General features: G+C 39.4%; 2 protein-coding genes across 8 annotated transcripts in view; one reads left to right on the top strand and one right to left on the bottom strand.

Moving 5' to 3' along the window:
• The window catches only part of Gpr34 (G protein-coupled receptor 34), an 18,360-nt gene extending 3,433 nt beyond the window's left edge, over positions 1-14,927 (bottom strand). Inside the window, exons 1-3 of one of the 3 annotated variants that reach the window (XM_028776016.1) lie at positions 14,798-14,927; positions 5,551-5,742; positions 4,861-4,929 (exon numbers count right to left, since the gene is read on the bottom strand). The gene's annotated coding sequence lies outside the window, so the exon portion shown is untranslated. Of the gene's footprint in view, positions 1-4,860; positions 4,930-5,550; positions 5,743-6,208; positions 6,322-14,797 lie in introns of those variants that run through there. The other 2 variants (XM_028776014.1, XM_028776015.1) reach the window with 2 other exon arrangements.
• Cask (calcium/calmodulin dependent serine protein kinase) overlaps positions 1-18,750 on the top strand; it is a 337,083-nt gene that overhangs the window by 212,155 nt on the left and 106,178 nt on the right. For all 5 annotated transcript variants that reach the window (XM_028776008.1, XM_028776009.1, XM_028776011.1 and 2 more), the window contains 2 exons: positions 11,928-12,030; positions 17,053-17,228. In XM_028776008.1, the coding sequence (XP_028631841.1) occupies positions 11,928-12,030; positions 17,053-17,228 (279 nt within the window). The remainder of the gene's footprint in view (positions 1-11,927; positions 12,031-17,052; positions 17,229-18,750) is intronic.

Consider the following 18,750-nt stretch of genomic DNA (forward strand, 5'->3'; position numbering starts at 1 on the left):
TTGGTTTGGTTTGGTTTGGTTTGGTTTGGTTTGGTTTGGTTTGGTTTTTTGAGACAGGGTTTCTTTTTGTAGCTGTCCTGGAACTCACTTTGTATGTCAGGCTGACTTCAAACTCAGAGGTCCACTTTTCTGTGCCTTCTGGGTGCTAGGATTAAAGGCATGCACCACTATCCAGCTGTAAAGGGTAGATCTTAATTGTGATAATTTTTTGTGTTGCAGTTCTTTTATAGTGCCGAGGATTGAACTTCAAACCTTATACCCACTAGGCAAAAATTCTACCACTTAATCACATCTCAGCACAAAAGATTGTTCAATTTTTTGTTTCCTTTTAAAATTAAGTGGTTTTAGTTAGCATACAAAATACATTTCACTAAATATGGCATTTTATACATTTGTGTCATTGTCCTTTGCTCATATTCACTCCCACCACTCTCCTCTGCGTATCTGTCTGCTTCCCTCCCCAAAATTGTGCCTCTCTGCTTTGATGTCATATGAATGGATAAGTAGATAGATAGAGAAACATGATAGTTAATTGTATAATCTACATGAAAGAAGCATGCAGTCTTTGTGTTCTTCACATTCCTTATTTCCCCTTGTTCTCCCTCCCTTAGGCCCATTCCTCTCCCACATCCTCCTCCTCCTCCTTCTGCTTTTGTGTCTTCTATATGCTATATTTTTATATCTAGATTTTGTATAAGAGAATAAATATGTAACATTTATCTTTACATAATCAGTTTCTTCATTCAATGTTCTATAGAGAGAAAAATATTTGGAAAAATGTAGCTTCTCTTAAAACTATATTTTGGTCAAGGCTTTTAATAGAAAGTAGTGTTCAGCTTTAAATGTTTACAGACTGAAGGAAAGACTTGGTTTCAAGGAAGAGGAAGTGGCTGGTGAGGAGGAAGCTCTGTTAAGCCATCTTGAGAAAGGTCTCCACAATTTAGGACCATGGAAGGAGAAAGAGAGAAGGGAACTGGGAGGGAGGGAGAAAGAAATGAAGGAAGAGCTGAGGCTGTCTCTCAGATGCAAGAAGACAGATTTCATAATGCTTGTAGAAACATCCAGGCCCGTTTCTTGTGATCTGAGATCTTAAAAGGAAGAGACAATCTAGGAAAGGTAGCAGGCTGCTGATACCACAAAATACATTACCAGTAATGGGAGAGAAACCTGTGCAGTGTTTACATAGGAAGCCCTCAGAGTCTCAGATAGAAACATCCTAACCATAAGTGAAAGGATGCTGAGATTCAAGTGATGTGACTCAGGAAGCTGAAGTGACTTGGAATAGCCATCTGTAAGTAGTTTTTCTTCCTAATAGATTTTAAACCCTATAGGATTAAGAACCGAGTCCGTTTTGTTTGTCTCTCTGTGTGCCAGGTGTTTAGCCCAATAAATATTACAGAATTAAAGAAGGAGTTTGGAAAAGTAGATGTAAAGTGTTAAAAGTACAAATACTGGAAGCGTCAACTGTATTCACAATAACACAGTTCCCTGTCCTCTATCAGCAATGTAATGTAGACACAGCAAAAACGAACCCCATCTTTGGTTTAACTCAAAAATCTGTGGTATTTTAAATGAAAATTGTTACTGTTGACCTGGATTCTGTCCCAGGCTGATAGTCTCCCCTGAAATATCTTTTTTTTTTATCATCCCCAGTGGTATACTTAAGAAAGACTGTGCACCAAACAAGGAGAAGTGGAATTCAAATATTGTTATAGATATAAGTTGAAGGAAATAAGTGCATTAACCTATAGATGAGAATGTTTTACAAGGCCATGAAGAAGAAGTTCTCCCCTTCTTATGCATATGTGCAGAGAGCAAAGCGAGAAGTCTGTAAAGTACAGAGACAGGTATTGACTCCTTGTGAGATGATGCTTTTGCAGAATGAAGCAGTCTAGCTCAGAAGGTACTAACTCTTCAACTACAGACTCAAAGCTGCAATACTCTGTAAGAGGGATTCTCAGTGGAACTTTAGTCTCTGTATGAGCATCTCCTTGAAGATACCAATGTCTAGCTTCTTCCCAGATACCCTGATATAGTTGTTCTCGAATGGGCTTGATACACTGGTTTAAAAATTCATGAGAGTTATCCAGTGTATAGTCAAAATGGAACACTTGAGCTAAATAGTCAAATGATTAACTAATCATTATTTAGCATTTACTGTGATCCAGATACTGTTTGAACACATAATATGATTTCATTTATATAGCCTTTTTAAAGAATTTTTTTTAATTTCATGTATATAAGTACACAGTAGCTGTCTTCAGACACACCAGAAGAGGGCATCGGATCCCATTACAGATGGTTGTGAGCCACCATGTGAGAATTGAACTCAGGACCTCTGGAAGAGCAGTCAGTGTTCTTAACCACTGAGCCATCTCTTTGGCTCTATATAGTCTTTATAATAGCATGGAAGGTAATGAAAGAGCCATCGGTACTGTGGCCTCAAAGCTCTTAAGTAGTAGTGCCCAAGTTGGGACTCAACTCTGACTCTGAAAGACCCTGAACCTCCTTGGTAGACTTCATTTCTGTCATAACTGATCACCATTTCCTTATTAAGGATGAATTCTATCAACTAATAGTAGTTGTAACAGGAGTCCTTTACCACTGTCTACTTTAGTTGTTTTACAAAGAGGTTGTACTGTCTAGCTTTGCTCTTCTGGAAGTTATTAATATTTCCATTTGCTAGGTCTATAAGAGTATGCAAGTACATAGCAGCCTTATTTATAATAGCCAGGAGCTGGAAAGAACCCAGATGTCCTTCAACTGAGGAATGGATTCAAAAAATGTGGTATATTTACACAATGGAGTATTACTCAGCTATTAAAAACAATGAATTCGAGAGGTTCCTAGGTAAATGGATGGAACTAGAAATTATCATCCTGAGTGAGGTAAGCCAATCACAAAAGAACACACATGGTATTCACTCACTGATTATTGGATATTAGCCTAGAACCTTAAAATGCCCAAGATGCAACTCACAGGCCACATGAAGCCCATAAAGAAGGAAGACCAAGTGGGGGTGATTCGGTCCTTCTTAGAAGGAGCAACAAAATACTCAAGGGAGCAAATATGGAGACAAAGTAAGGGACAGAAACTGAAGGAGGGGCCGTCTGAAGACCACTCCACCTGAGTATCTATCCCATGTGCAATCACCAAAGGTAGATGCTGATGTGGAAGACAGGAAGTGCATGCTGATAAGAGCCTGATATGGATATCTCCTCAGAGGCCTTCAAGAGTCAGACATACTCAGAGGCAGATGCTCACAACTAGCCATTGAACTGATCATGGGGTTCTCAATAGAGGAGTTAGAGTGAAGACTGAAGGAGCTGAAAGGATTTGTGGCACCATGAGGAGAGCAACAATACCAACCAACCACAGCTCCCAGGGTCTAAACCACCAGCCTGGGAGCACTTAGTGGGGGATCCAGGGCTTCAGCTGAATATGTAAAAGTGGAGGGCCCTGCTGGGCATAGGTGGAAGAAGAGAACCTTGACCTCATGAAGGCTGGATGCCCCAGGGGGTGGGAATTTTGAGGGTGGGGAGGTGGGAGTGGGGGGGTAGATAGAGGTTACATCCACAGAGAAGAAGGAGGAGGGGCGAGGGGATTGGGGGTTCCGAGGGGGTGGTGGGGGATGGGGTAAGGGGACAACATAGGAAATGTAAATAAATCATCCAATAAAAAAAAAAAAGAAAAAAAAAGAGTATGCAAGTAAACCCAGACTTCATGAAATCAAATCATTAATCAGAATTTCCAGTCTTATTTCTGGGCCAGAGAGTAATAATCAAGATGTTTCTAGGAAGATATCAGCACAGAGAACAAACATATCCTAAGACTGTTTCTTCAGCTCTAATGTGCAAGTAAAATTAAGTTATCAATACCAGTTGGATGAAAGCACTAATAAGTCTTTTGAGCTGTTAGTGTCAAGTTGAAGGAGAATAAAGCAAAAGCAGTGTGTTTCATCAGCAACAGAAGCATGGCATACCAGATAGCAGCAGGCCAGCAGCCAATGATTACCAACCAATTCACAAATTACAGCCTGTCTCAAATTTGGTAACTAACTTGTGTCATCTTTAAAGTAAATTGGGAGCTGGGCTTGGTGGCTCATGTATGCCTGTAATCACAGCTCTTTGGGAATCCAGGGCAGAAGAATCACAAGCTTACAGCAATACTGTCTAACTTAGTGAGACCCTGCCTCAAAAGAACAAGTTAAAAGCAGGCCAGGTGCATATCTAAATGGAAGAGCAGTTGCCTAGCAAGCAAAAAGCCCTTGGAGTTCAATATTCAATACTGCAAAAACAAGAAAGTAAATAAGTCCGTTATAAGTCAGCTGGTGTGTTGGTATCATTCACTCACTGATCGTTATCATTAATTTGGGGAGGGAGGCAGATCAAGACAGGGTTTCTCTGTGTGGCCCTGGCTGTCCTGGAACTCACTCTGTAGACCAGGCTGGCCTCAGACTCAGAAATCCGCCTGCCTCTGCCTCCCAAGTGCTGGGATTAAAGGCGCCACCACACTTGGAGTCCACTAATTATTCTTTAGGCTGTTTGTTCATATTTCAAAAGCTACTTATTTGATGTAAGAATTTGCCAGTGAAGATGAGAAATAAGTGTGCATAGCCTGTTGACATAGCGGACCTGACTTGTAACTCATGCAGGAGTCCTGCTCATTCTCTAATAGTGGGTAGTGTTGGTTACTCAGTAAACCCCGTTCCTATGTTTGTAGCCCTGTGAAAGCACTCGTACCCCATCTGCCACCATCCTACCTCTCCCAGGTTTTCTTCGGTGACTGTAGCCAAGAAAAGTGCTTTTAACATGGTATTTGGGTATTGTTTCTATCAGTATCATGTGTTGAAATACATACCTATGTGATAATGGACTGAAAGTAATGACTGAATCTATTCGGGCCATACTTCAGAAATTGCAGGAACTGCTGCATACAGAACAATTGAAAGCATGTTACTTGGGAAATAATGATATTAGTACTATATTTAGTTGTGTTGTAAACTTAACTGTTTTACTTTTAGTTGTTTGAATTCATTTTTAAAAGTATATTGTGGTCTATTTTTTCTTTTCCAGAGTATTCCCTTTATTTACTTCCAAAACACAAAAATTAAATTGTAGCTGGTCTGTACCATAAGATAGTAAAAGCATAATAAAAATATTTAAGATGAAGAGACAGTATAGCATAGTGAAGTCAAGAGATAATAGAAAGGCAATCTATATCATATCACAATTGAATTTATAATGTCTGAAAGTAACTATTGTTAATTCAAATATAGCTGCAAATCATTAAGACTACGCAGTGCAAATAAACAATGTGACTATTGTTAATAGTTATTCTATCCAAAAAGACAGAACCTCCTTTGAAAGCAGAGGTGCCATCCAAAGCAGTTTACTCAGTGACTCTAAAAAGCCAAGATTTGCTGATAGCAGAATAGCATTACCAGCATACAAGCATACACCTAGCTTCACTCTGAGCATTCAGATAATCAAGGTTTAACTAAAACAGAGGTTCCTGTGTGCAGCTTTTTAAAAATCAGAGAATACTTACAGTTGAGGCTTTTCTGAAGTAAAGGGAGTAAACCCAAAGCTCCCTAGACCAGGTTGTGTCAGCTGGGCTCTTCCATCCGGTGGTGGTGCAATTGGCTAGAGTTCTCTTCTTTTTTATATTCACATGTGGTACAGTTGTTTTTCCCCTTTTCTTTCTTTTTTCAGTGTGACAGCCCTTGGGCCCCGTTTGGAGCTAAGAAAAGACACCAGTCTTAGCAACAGCTTCAAGTTGGACTTTAGGAAATTGCATCTTCTGTATGAGTCCCTTCTAGCCTAAACTAAGGAGTGTGTCAGTCATCCCCTAAAATGCTAACTATAAAATACAAGCAGAAATGAGCAAATTCTGCCTTTCCTAAGAAAGGAAGAGTGATGTCCTGTATGGATTTTAGAGTACAACTCCTGAATTTCCATTTCCTTCTGGATTCATTTTAGAAGTTGCTACCATCATGAAGTATATGAACTTTCTCCCCCAAAGTATACTAACATTATTAATAGGTTTTTTTTTTACTCTTCAGTTTTGCTGAAGTTTTATTTGCTGTCTACATTATTTTAGTATCATTTTGTATCTTCCGTGGATTTATTTCCCAAAACATCTTACAATTTGGAGACAAGGTGGGATTTGTAGTGCTAGCCTCTCCTCAGCACAATAAGAAACTCACCCAAGTAAGCTGGAGTGGTCTCTCCTATTTCAAGGAAAATATGACGAGGCTCTGCAGCTTCCATTCTGGTCCCAGTCCCCTGTGTAACCACCATCAATTCATCTGTGTAACTGCTGGCCCTGCACTCGAGTGTCATTTCCCCTTTTGGTTGTTGTTTAGAACATGATTGTCATCTCCAGCTTTGTTTAAATAGTATTTAACTCACTGGGCTTTGTCTAACATTGTAAGTATTTCTGGGCAGTTCTTCTGAACCTCAGTCTCCAGAGCTTTTAGTTTAGTTTGCTTAAGAATCATAGTATTTGAGACCATAATTTTACATTGTTAGAATAAAAATGTTTCATAACTCTTACTTCCCCTGAGAATCTCTGAGAAGGAAGATGGTTACTCTATTTGTCCAGCAGCATTTTTTTGTCCTTACTGTGGTAAATGACACACATACCGCTAGATTTACCACATAGCCAGTTTTGAGTCTGTCATGCACTGGTGCTGAGTGTACTTATATCATCATGAATCAGATCATCATAACATTTTCATGTTGCAAAATTAAACCTCTAAACCTTCTATACATGAATTTTCTCTGCCTCTAGTCCCAACATTGGCAACCATGATTCTGTGACACTGAGTCCAATTATACCACCTTTTTGTGACTTGTTTATTTTACTTAGCCTACTGTCCTGGAGGTTCACCCATGCAATAGCATGTAACATAATTTCCTTTGTTTTAAAGGCTACATATTTCCATTGTTTGCCTATATTTCGTTTTCTTTATTTATTATCTTTCAATAAGCATGTAAGTTATCTCCACTTATAGATAATTATGAAGATTGCTACAACAAACATGAATATGCAAATATCTCTAAAATTCTAGTAGGATTTTCATGACTGAGTCTTAAAGTGCTTTTTATCTCCTGAAATACAATATAAATACTAGTTTTGTCCCACACTTATGTCATCCATTGCAAAATTGGGTTTTTCAGCTTTAGTGTTCTCATACTGTAGCCACATTTTCTCATGGATGTAAGGTTTAAGTATTATCTTCTAGTTCCTGATCATTCTGAACTTTGTCACCATCCCCTCTTTATGTGAAACCCAACCCTAATGAAGTTCAGCTTACTCCTCCTCCAGTCCTGCCCCCCCCTGTGAAGATGAGGACTTCTGTATGCAAGCATACAGTCGCACAGAGTAGCCTGTCTTCAGATTGGCGATCAGAAACCTTAAGGGCCCCCTGCACTGTCAGAAACCCTTAGTGTGAATTCTAATGTCCTTAGTCCCGTAATTCTCAAAAGATGACTTACAGACCACTAGCATCAAAAAACATCCAGAAGCTTGCAACTGATGCATACCCTAAGCTCATCCAGACCCAAAAGCCAGAAAATCTGGGGATGAGGCCCAACAGTCTGTGTGACGCTGGTATTAAAATGTAACTGCCACTGCCCTAGTTCATCCTCCCTCAAAAATAGTGTTTCACACCTTCGACCTTCTCAAACTGCCAGCAACCCCATTTCCTTCCCCACTCTCACCTACGAGTTGCTTTTTGCTTCCCTAAGAAAACAGAAACACTTAGAAAGGAACCTCCTCTATATCTATAAGGCACATTACAGGAAATGCATGCATTTTTCTATATATGTTTCTTCTTATTTTTAATATCCCAAAAATAAGGAGGGAGATATTGAAGCAAAGTAAAAGAAAAGAAAAGCTAGACCTCTGAATATAATTTGTTTTGCAGTTTTGAGTTTGGAAGTACAGGCATGTTTTCTGTAATTAAAACACCAAACTGTACTAATCTAATTAAACTAAATGAGCCTCATTATATGACAAAATAAAAGCATAACCACAAGAAAAAGTTATTTTAGTTTCCTTTAAAATAGGATGGGGGTGGTTCAGGACATACTTTTAGACCTATAAAAAAAAGCTACATTATACAGCACAGTAATCAAAATCAGTAAATTTACATGAAAAGAATACCATTATGTATTTGACAATCCTTGTTACAAATTTCATCAGCTGCCCTAATAATATTTTTAGAGCAAAATTAAAAAGATTACATTTATCTGTGATACTTCTTTAGTTTCACTGAATTCCTTGAGTCCAGAGCTAGTTTTGAAGAGCATAAACCTGCTACTTTCTAGCATGTCTCTTGGGCATTTCTCCACTACTAGATCTGATTCCACTCTTTGCCAAGGATACCATGACATTATCTTTAAGTCCTCTGTTAGAGGCACTGAACTTGGTAAATAAGTGAAATTGTGTGATTGGTTTTGGAATACTTAAAGAGTAACAAATGAGGCTAAGTAAAACAAGATGGCAGAAGGATTGTTCAGCTGGTAAAGGTGGATGCCAACAAGCCTGATGACTAAGTGTGGTTCCCAGAACCTAAAAGGTGAAAAGAAAACTGATATGTACAAGTTGTCCTCTAATATGGCACACAATTATACACACAAGGATATATATACACGAGTGTAATAAAAAGTTTCAGAGAATGACAGGATATCAGCAATTGTTCATACAAGGTGATAGGTTTGTGGAAGTTTATTCATTTTCCTCCAATTGTAAATGTTACATGGTTGAAAGGGAGCTTCTTCAATTCCACGTGTTACTCTAGCTGCATCCCCTGCCTCCATTCCTAGCACAGAGCATTTTGATGTCTTTACTTACTGTCTCCATACCCATTCCCTGCAGAACCTAGTCCAGTGGATGTTTTTATGTCTATCATGCCACCAACACCACTTTTATTATTGATACTATTAACTTCCAAATTGCCAAAGCTAATCATCTGTTTTCAGTTCTCAATTTAAATGACTGTAGTAACTGATCACTAGTAAGCATTTCCTCTTGAGAAGTTTCTTCCCTTGGCTTCTGAGATGCAAACTCTGATGTTCACCTTGTTTCCCCGTCTGACTATTGTTTCCTTTTGCTAGATTCTTCTCATCTTTCTGCCCTCCATTTACCCACTGAGACCCAACTCTCTGTCCCCTTCTCTAATAGTAGTCACTCTCTCAGAAACTTCATTCATTCATTATCTTAGCTGTTGATCCCCAAATTCACATCTCTAATCCCAGCTCCTATCCTACCCTATTTTATAAGACTCAATAATAGTCTATCTTTCAAACAATTCCCCTAGAATTCTCCATTTCAGTAAGTAGTGGCTTTATTTTTCACTCCAAGGCTCATTGCAAGAACCCGCTTCTCAAGCTTGACCTGCCTCTTTCATATATCCATCAGCAGCTCCTGCCAGCTTTCCCTTTAGAACATAAGTTCTTCTCATCTCTCCATATCACCATCCTCTCATGCCTAACCAGCTGTGGTGGCCTCTTTTTTTCTCATTCCTATGTTCCTATAGTCACTGGTCTGCAGAGTACTCAGCACCATCCTTTCTAAACCCAAAAGTGACTACAGTGCCCACTGTTCAGAGGCTCTGGGTGGTTTTCCATCATGATCAGTGGGAAATCCAGTGTTAATCATGCTTTTAAGGATGTTTGATCACATTTTCTAACACTCTGCCTTTATTCATTCTTTCCCAGCTATCCTTCCCTCCAATCTTTATACATACCAAGCCTCCACACATATCTGGACCTTTGTATTTATTGACTTCTCTGCCCAGAGCTTGCTTCTATGTGGCTTGCTTTTTTTTTTTTTTAACTTCATCTTAGTCTCTGGATTTTGTCACAATAAGGGCTCCTATGACACCCACAAATAAAATAGCAGTTTCCTAATTTTACATTATATGCTTTCTGGTTTATTATCTATCCATTTGTATCAATAGGTATATTTTATTTTTCACCTGAGGTTCAAATTTTATGACTCTTGACAGATAATTGATTGAAAATGGCAGAATCCACATAGTGATGAGAATTTCCTGGATTGCAATATAACATTAACTTCAGAAGACATATAGTCAACAGACTATGAAGAGTGTACCATTGGCTTCTGACTTAAAGCTATACTTGTCACTAAGAAGGTGATAAGATGGTTCCATGGACATGACCAAGAGACCCTGTTTGGATCTAAGCTGTATTTTTTCTCCTGCATCACGCCCATGCTTTCTCAGGCCTGAGCTGGACAAGAGCTCTACAGTGAGCGGCACCCCAGCTCCCATACAGTCTTCTCACTGCTCTGTCATATCAGTTGGTTCACTATTCATCTGTCTACCAGCTTTTTCTTTCTCCTTCCTCCCTCCCTCCCTTCCTCCCTCCCTTCCTTCCTTCCTTCCTTTTGTTCTCATATACTATGTACACTTATATTTGAGGATTCATCTTTCTTTATGATAAACTATGTATTTTTTAATTGTCCTAACAGTTGGAGTAATTTCCAAAGTAGATTTCTGAGGCTCTCATTGGGAAGATCCTTCCCACTTCCACTTATCACCATGAACATCTCTGTGATTACACTAGGTCAGTTTTATTGTACAGAGTTGTGGGAGGAGCCTTTTTCAAGGCAACTATCTTGTCAGCTAAACTTATTTAAAATCATATCAATTCCCAGCTCACATACTGGGTCCCTTACAAGTACTTGTAGGTCCATCATATAAGCGAGACTAAAAAGTGCCATAACTTAAAAGGATTGTTTTTTTATACTAGACCATGTGTTGAGAATCATCCAAATGTCCTGTTAGGTATAGAATATAGTATGTGAGTAGACACCAAAGGTCACTACTACTACGTTCTTTTCTGATACCACATCCAACAAATTTCCATGGAGAAATAGATGAAGATAAAATCCCACAGGAAACCACATTGTCACCACAGGCAATGCCCAGGAAGAAATCCCTGGGAACACAGATCAATTCAAGTTAGTAAAACCCAACATCCACGCCTTTAATCCCAGCACTTGGGAGGCAGAGGCAGGCAGATCTCTGTGGGTTTGAAGCCATCCTGATCTACATTGCCAGTTCCAAGACAACCAGAGTTAAGTAGTAAGACCCTGTCTCTAACAACAACAAAATAGCCATTTGCTATTCTTGTTACTCTGGGGTAGTAAACATAAAGAAAAGAGAGAGGATGGGGAATGTGAACAAAGAAAAGGCTACTGGTATTCCCTAAGGGTCAAATTGTAGTGACTTTAAGTAAAACCATGTTGTAGCAGAAAGAAGCTTGCCATGTATTTTTGCTCAAATATAAACTGTCAATCAAATACAGAGGCTATTGCACAAAAAAAGAAAATATATCTGTACTTTTTAAGGACCCATGCTTTCTGGGTGATAGCTTAATCTTGGAAACAAATAATTCCTAAAGTCTTTAGAGAAAGAATTCAGAAATGAGAAAAGGACAAAGAATTCAAGCATTTGAAATAATTCTGAAGCTTTTATTTATTATTTTTTAATATGAAATGAGGTTTCTGTGTAGTCCTAGGTGTCCTAGAACTCATAGGTCTGCCTGCCTCTGCCTCCTGTGTGCTAAGATTAAAGGTGTGTGCCTCCACTGCTCAGCTTCAGAAGCTTTTTTAAAATTGAGATTTGTTTTCATAATAGTTTTTTAATACATGTAGTTTTTATTTTGGGGAAGGTTGGGGGATCAGAAAACAATTTGTAGGAGTCTCCACCTTGTTAGTCGCAAGTTGTCAGACTTGGAGCCTCTGAGCCATCTTGCCAAACCAATTCCCAAGGTTTGTTTTTTTTTTTTTTTTAAGTGCGACTATATTGTATTATTTCGTTTTATGTAAACTGAATTCTTTTGCATTAATTCTTATCTTTGATTTGATTGTTGCTTTTTTTTTCTTTTCAGCCCCACTGTGTTCTCCTTGCCTCAAAAGAAAACTCGGCACCTGTTAAGCTTGGAGGCTTTGGCGTAGCCATTCAGTTAGGAGAATCTGGACTTGTTGCTGGAGGTAAGACCACTTTAAAATGTCCCCCTTGAAAACCTGGTTACTTTTAAGTTGCTGTAAAATTTCAAACTAGACACTAATCCAGCCTGAGTGTTTCACATCCTCCTATTCTACCCAAAGCTATCAGATAGTTTTCAATTTAGTGACTCTATAGTCATAACTAGAATTTTTGTCCCTTGAGATTAGACTCTGGGTTTGTAGGTGTACTTTAGTAGCAGAGCTCTTGTCTAGCATGCCTGGGGTGCTGGGTTCCGTCTCCAGCACTGCAGAAAGTACTGTGTAGATTTCTTTATCGTATGCCTAGCACTTCAGAGAAGAAACCCTACGGAAGCACAGTCCAAGAACAGTGCACAAAGAAGTCACCATTTGGAAGTTGAGCTGGACAAATAAAGTCACTTCTAGTATAGATGGGTTTACCTTTTAGGGTCACAGCATGTCTAAGTTTAAATTTCCTAGCATTTTCCTTTTTCTATATATCAAAGAAGACTGCTAAAGTCGTCAGCCTATGTGTCTGTGAAGAGCAAATGGAAAAGGATACAGGCTGGTGCTCTCATTAACCAAGGCAAAACATGATTTTAAAATGCCTGTGCCATAATAGAAAGTGAAATTTTTCACCGGTGTACAGAAATGGATGCTAATTCAGATTCCAGTATTGTAGGGTTTTTATGCATTCTTTTCCAAAATTCAGACCACAACTGTGCCCAGGATTTACTTCTATTTCTTAGTTTTGCAAACTGCGTAGTTCTCCATTCTGTACTGTTAGTGTAGGCAGTGCTCCAAGTACTAACAGCTTCATGAAGAATAAAAACATGAAGTATATCCTTCTGCTTGGAGTCTTCAAGTCAATTTGCCAACCATCAGAATACCTCTGTTGAGTGAGGTGTGGTGATGTACACACAGAATCTCAGCGCTTGGGAGGCTGAGACAAGATTGCTTTGAGTCTGAAACCAGCCTGAAGAACATAGCAAGATACCATCCCATAAAAGAAAATGAAACAAATGCTCATGTAAAATGCTTTCCAAAGCATAACTTTTTTTTTTTTTTTTTTTTGGTTTTTCGAGACAGGGTTTCTCTGTATAGCCCGGGCTGTCCTGGAACTCACTCTGTAGACCAGGCTGGCCTCGAACTCAGAAATCCGCCTGCCTCTGCCTCCCGAGTGCTGGGATTAAAGGCGTGCGCCACCACCGCCCGGCTAAGCATAACTTTTTAAATAGCTGTCTGTTACACAAGACATTTCATTCCGTTTGATTGTGGCTAGAGCATCAAGAAGTAATAACATGGACCATCTTCTGAAAAATGAGCATGAATTATACTTGTATTTTAAAAATCACTCTCTACCACATTGCTCTCTGAAATTAAATTGTGTTAAGTTCTAATCTTACATACTTTTGCAGCTAAGCATGTCCAATAAACATGAGAATGAGAGAAAATGAACCAAATTCATTTTATATGTCATATGCTAAAATGACTTTGTGTCTGTTACGCTGGATCTGCATTCTGTTCATATTCATTCTGGCATAGACTATTTCACAAATATTGATGGGGGTAGATTCATTAAGTTTGCCCCCAAGTTCACCTACTTTCCTAAAGACTATGAACTCTTCCTCTAATTTTTTATCTTTCAACGGTTTTGAACTCACAGCATGTCTATTATTCAAAAATTACTATTTTCTATACTCTAAAAAGGTTTTATTTTACATTGAGAAAGAATTTTATGTGACCCCGGATGGCCTCCAAGTTGATAAAAAGTTGAAGATCTGAACTTGTGATCCTCGTGACTCCATGCCTGAACACTAGGACCACAGATACACCACCACACCCCGTTGTTGGCTCTGGGAGTGGAACTCAGGGTTTGCACATGCTAGGCAGGGACTCTGCCGAGGTGCAGCCTAGTCCTAAAGTACTTTCTGGTAGTCAAAATATTGTCATTTCTTAATGCACTTTTCCACATACCCTTGAAATAACTATTTTAAACATTACAGTACCTTTAAAAACACAGTGAATAGTTAAGGGACACATGATTCTCCTTAAGGGGAAAAAAAGCTTTCCTTCTGTTTAAAGTACTTTCGAAATTTTACTAATATTTATCAACTTGGAACAGAAAACTCTTTTCTTGTAGATTGGACTCTTTGATTACTTGAACTCCAAAGAGAAAAGAATATCTTCCCTTACATGTTTTACATGCCAGAAACACATAACATTTTCCCCATCTAACATTCAACTGTTTAGAGAATCCACTTACTCTGAATACAACCCAGAAAACATTTGTATCCCCTCATAATTTGCACCTGCTATTCTATCTGCTTAGAATGCCTTTTGTCATTTTATCTGTCACATTTAGCTGTTTGCTTGAAGACTAAGCTAATAATTATTGCCATTTAAAAGCAAGCATATTATAACTGTCCTAGTTATGTGACCTATCCCTTCTTCCATCTAACCAGAACTATCTAGCTTGTCTACTTCTTAACAAAATTTGATCAAACATGTAATAACAGCAAAGACAAGAGATTTGTAAGGGGTTGGAGAGCCATGGCTCATTGCTCCAAGTATCTACCACACCTATCACAGTGGCTAGGACCTGGCAAGCACTCTAGAAATGTTTAAATGAAAGACTCTAGTGACTAGCCATTTCCCAGTCAGTAGCAGATTATAGGCAACAAATCAAGAGATGCCAGGACTGAAGAAAACATGGTGAGAGGAAAGAAAAGGCAAGCCAGGTGACAAAATGCACAGAAGCCATCTGATACCACAGAGGTCCATCATTACATACCTGTGAAGCTCCTGAGAGAGCAGTCTGTTCTGTAGCATAGTTCCTTTGTTGATAGCCAGGGTGACAACTGAAGTCACCACGAAAGGGCTAAATGCTGTGCAACATCCTATGAAAAACTAGTCAGGAAATTGTAAAAAGCCTACAAAATGCAGAAGGTAACAATGGTCATATGTATAAAGATTCAAATCCTAAAGTATTAAAAGCATAGCCACTCAGAACATCTCCCTCCCTGAAGTATGAAGCAAGCTTTTATTATTTCATTGAAATTAGCATTCAAATATTTATGTACCTATCTGAGGTATTTCAAAAACAGTTACGTGTTTGGTTTGGTAATTGGTTTCCTGTTCTTAGAATTTTGTGCTCAAAGTCATAAAAGTCAAGTGGTCGCAAGCAAGCGAGGGAAAGAGGAAGGGAGGGAGGAAAGGAGGGAGGGAGGGAGGGAGGGAGGAAGGGAGGGAGGGAGGGAGGGAGGAAGGAAAGGAGGGAGGGATAGAGGGGGAGATAGAGAAACTTGGTAGCAAACACAAGCATTCTACTGATGTTCTTGACATTAAAAAGCCACCACTGTATCTGCCACCTCTGAGCAAATTTTTGAACTCAAAGTATACATCCTCCTGAAGAAAGAGCACAAATGTCCCCATAGTGGGGGCAGTCTTCAGTCCACATTGATGGAGACAGCATCTTTAGGATGACTGGGCCTGACTGTGGAGGTTTCAATTATTCCCCACAAGGAGACCCCTCACAATGAATCACTCTACCCCCACAATGAGTCACTCTACCTGAGTAGGAAGTCATAGGAGTTGTGTGTCAAAGTACCATCTGAACTTTTCAGCGGATGTCAAATGGGTTCTAGTAGCTGTACTTCAAATGGTACCCCGAGTTCTTGGCCCTGCTTTTCCTTACTCCTGACAGCTCCTGCCCTGTCCATCAAAACAATGTTTATTATCCTGGGACCCTGCCTTATGGAAGCTTCCAAGGAGGTGGGAAGTTCAGCTCCCAATACTGTAAAATCAGTGTTGCTACTTAAAGAAGCAGAATCAGACAATCAAAAATAAAAAATTTTCTCTCATCAGGTCCTTGTAGCCAGTGCTGAGTTTTCTTTGTACACTTTAAGTGAAGGTATTGTCTCTGCTGGAACTCTCAGCTTAATCTCTTCCTTTAAGAAGTGGGAGGGACCGCAGAGTGACCTGCAGGAAAGGCGCATCTGAAATCCAAATTGAGGAACTAAGTAGCCCCTCCACCCCAGCTGAGTTTGATAACCATCAACAGGCCTTGGCAACATACTCTCTGTAGATGGGTTAAAAGGCCTCTTAGGTTCTTTTTAAACTCAGGACCACGGTGATATAAAGTATTTTACAATCTCCAAAGTAAAAATAATCTTGGATTGAGCATAAGAAGAGTCATGCATATGGTCAAAAGGTGGAGGAAGGAAGGGTGGGGCTGGGCCTGTAGAATGTAGAAGAGCCGCCAAGTTGGTCAGGCAGTGGGATTTCCCAAAGTCCTTGCCCAGCAGAGTTGAAGCCTTTTATTCCTCCACAGAGAAAAAGGCTACCTCGAGGGTGCTCAGTGAAAAGATGGTTATAGTGTACAAGCAGCTAGGACCACATTCCTTCTAGAAAACCGGTTTTTGTGAGAGAGGGAGGAAAAAAACAAAAACTCTTTAAAGAAGATGAGAATCAAAGAGGATTACATGGGAGGGAGTCCCTGGCTTTGCTTTAATGGATGCAGTCTGTTTGCTTATGTTCTCTTCAAATGTTAACATTAGGAGTAGGCTAAGAATTCCCATTCCAGGAGCCATTGAGAATTGCTATGATTGATCTAATAGGAACTTGGCAGTTAAAAGCAATCTTTTTCCATTAAACTGTTGCTCACTTATGCCCTCTCCCTGCCCCTACCTCTCCTTAGGGCAGGTACAGGCTGGCCAACTCACTCTTCCCTTTCCTCTGCTCTAAATTGGAACATTTAAAATTCTTCAAGGAGCAAGAAATAGAAGACCTATTATATAACATGCAGAATTCAGAGAAGAGGACCAGAGTCCTGTTCTAGACCCAGTCTTTTCTGACCCAGTGGTCAGAGTAACTATTTTTGCTTCCCATGAATTCCTTTTAGAAAGGGAAAAGAAGTAATGGAACACTGATATTGGTAAATTTTTTTTTATTCAAACTGATATTGCTTTTTTAATTTTCAGATTTCAGGTAGAAAAAAAGCTCATTTCACAAAGCCAGTGTCCCATAATGTTGCTGTTTTAAATACAGGACGCGTTGGAACACCTCACTTTATGGCCCCAGAAGTGGTCAAGAGAGAGCCTTATGGAAAGCCTGTGGATGTCTGGGGCTGTGGAGTGATCCTTTTTATCCTGCTCAGCGGCTGTTTGCCTTTCTATGGAACCAAGGAAAGATTGTTTGAAGGCATTATTAAAGGAAAATACAAGGTAATGGATTATGGCCATCTTATTTTCCATTCAAATTAAATGATCCTGAGAAAGGTATTTGTTTTGAAGTTGTTGTCTGTCTGCTCATTAACTTACTGCTGCCTTAGTCCCTACCCCTCCAGAGCAAAGCTCTCTGTTGCCATCAGAACCCAGTAGCCTTGTGAAGCACGATGGCGTCTCAGTAAATTTGAGTAACCTTGAGTAATCATGCGCTCAACTCAGTGAGCAGCAGACTTCTGTGGGCCTTTCATATGGTTAAGAAAAGCCCTTTATTTGTAAAGCTTTTTTCCTAGTTTATAACATTCAAATGGAAATTTCACTCAGGTACTTTCAATCATTTCTTATCTCAATTTTAAGTTTCCACCATCATAGCCAAAAATTTTTCTTATTGCAGAGTGAACTGGCATGTGAGCTTTACAACATGTTTCATAATAACAGTTCACAGATACTTTCTCTAAAGAATTCGTTTTCATTAGTTTTGTGTATGTGTCTGCATGTAGGTAGGTGCATATGAATGCAAGAGCCTGCAGAGGCAGAAGGTATTGAATACCCTGGAGCTAGATATACAGGCAGTAGTGAGCCCACCCAATGTGGATGCTAGGAAACAAACATGGGTCCTCCAGAAGAGCTAAGCTACCTCTCCAGCCCCATCTTCGAGGCATTTTGATATGGCTTACACATTCATAGTCCTTAGCTACTGTGCATTGAAAGCCTCAGATATTATCACTGTCTTGTAATTATTAGATTACTGCTTTCATTATTTAAAAAAAATCAATGCTATGACTGACATTATGAAGAGTTATATCAAAAAAGCTCTAAGGACTCTCGATCATAAGTAAGCTGAAAGTGCTTTCAGAGTTACAGCCTTATCCTTTCAAAGTATAACTAAAGCACGAGGAGGTGAACTGCCAAATACTTTAGTTTATGTACCTTGGGCACTGTCAGCTCATGAGAGCAAACAGTATCTTTCTGAAACAGAAAGAAGTTGTAAATATAGGTTTTTCTACTTGTCTTAGAGTTAGTTGGCCAGTAAATAAAATACTTTCAAAGTAACTAAATACTCTGGGAGATTGCTTATTAAGCAGTGGTCCCCCTCCTATCCTGGGAGATTGTGAATATTACCGGTAATACAAAGACTGGGCTTTCTGGTTGAATGTTACCAAATCAAATGAAATTACAGATGCTAATGCATTGGAAGAAACTCAGTTGAAAATGAAGGGCCAGGCATGGCGGTGCATGCCTTTAACCCCAGCACTTGGTAGGCTGTGGCAGGAGAATCTCTATGAGTTTGAGCTAATCTGAGCTACGTAACAAGCTCCAGACCAAAGCTACATAAGTGAGGCTCTGTCTCAAAACTACCAAAGAGAAGGAAACAAACCAAGTCAGGCGCTAGTCTGCTAAGGATAGCAGCAGAGACATAGTACTTCATGTGCACCAGGACCTGCACTGAGCACTTCAGTCAGTCTTCCCAGCAGCTGATGGCGTACTTAGCACATGATAAACTCTCCCACCTGCCTTTTTG

Source organism: Grammomys surdaster, unplaced genomic scaffold (genome assembly GCF_004785775.1).
Source record: "Grammomys surdaster isolate TR1022 unplaced genomic scaffold, NIH_TR_1.0 263, whole genome shotgun sequence".
In the NCBI taxonomy this organism is placed as follows: domain Eukaryota; kingdom Metazoa; phylum Chordata; class Mammalia; order Rodentia; family Muridae; genus Grammomys; species Grammomys surdaster.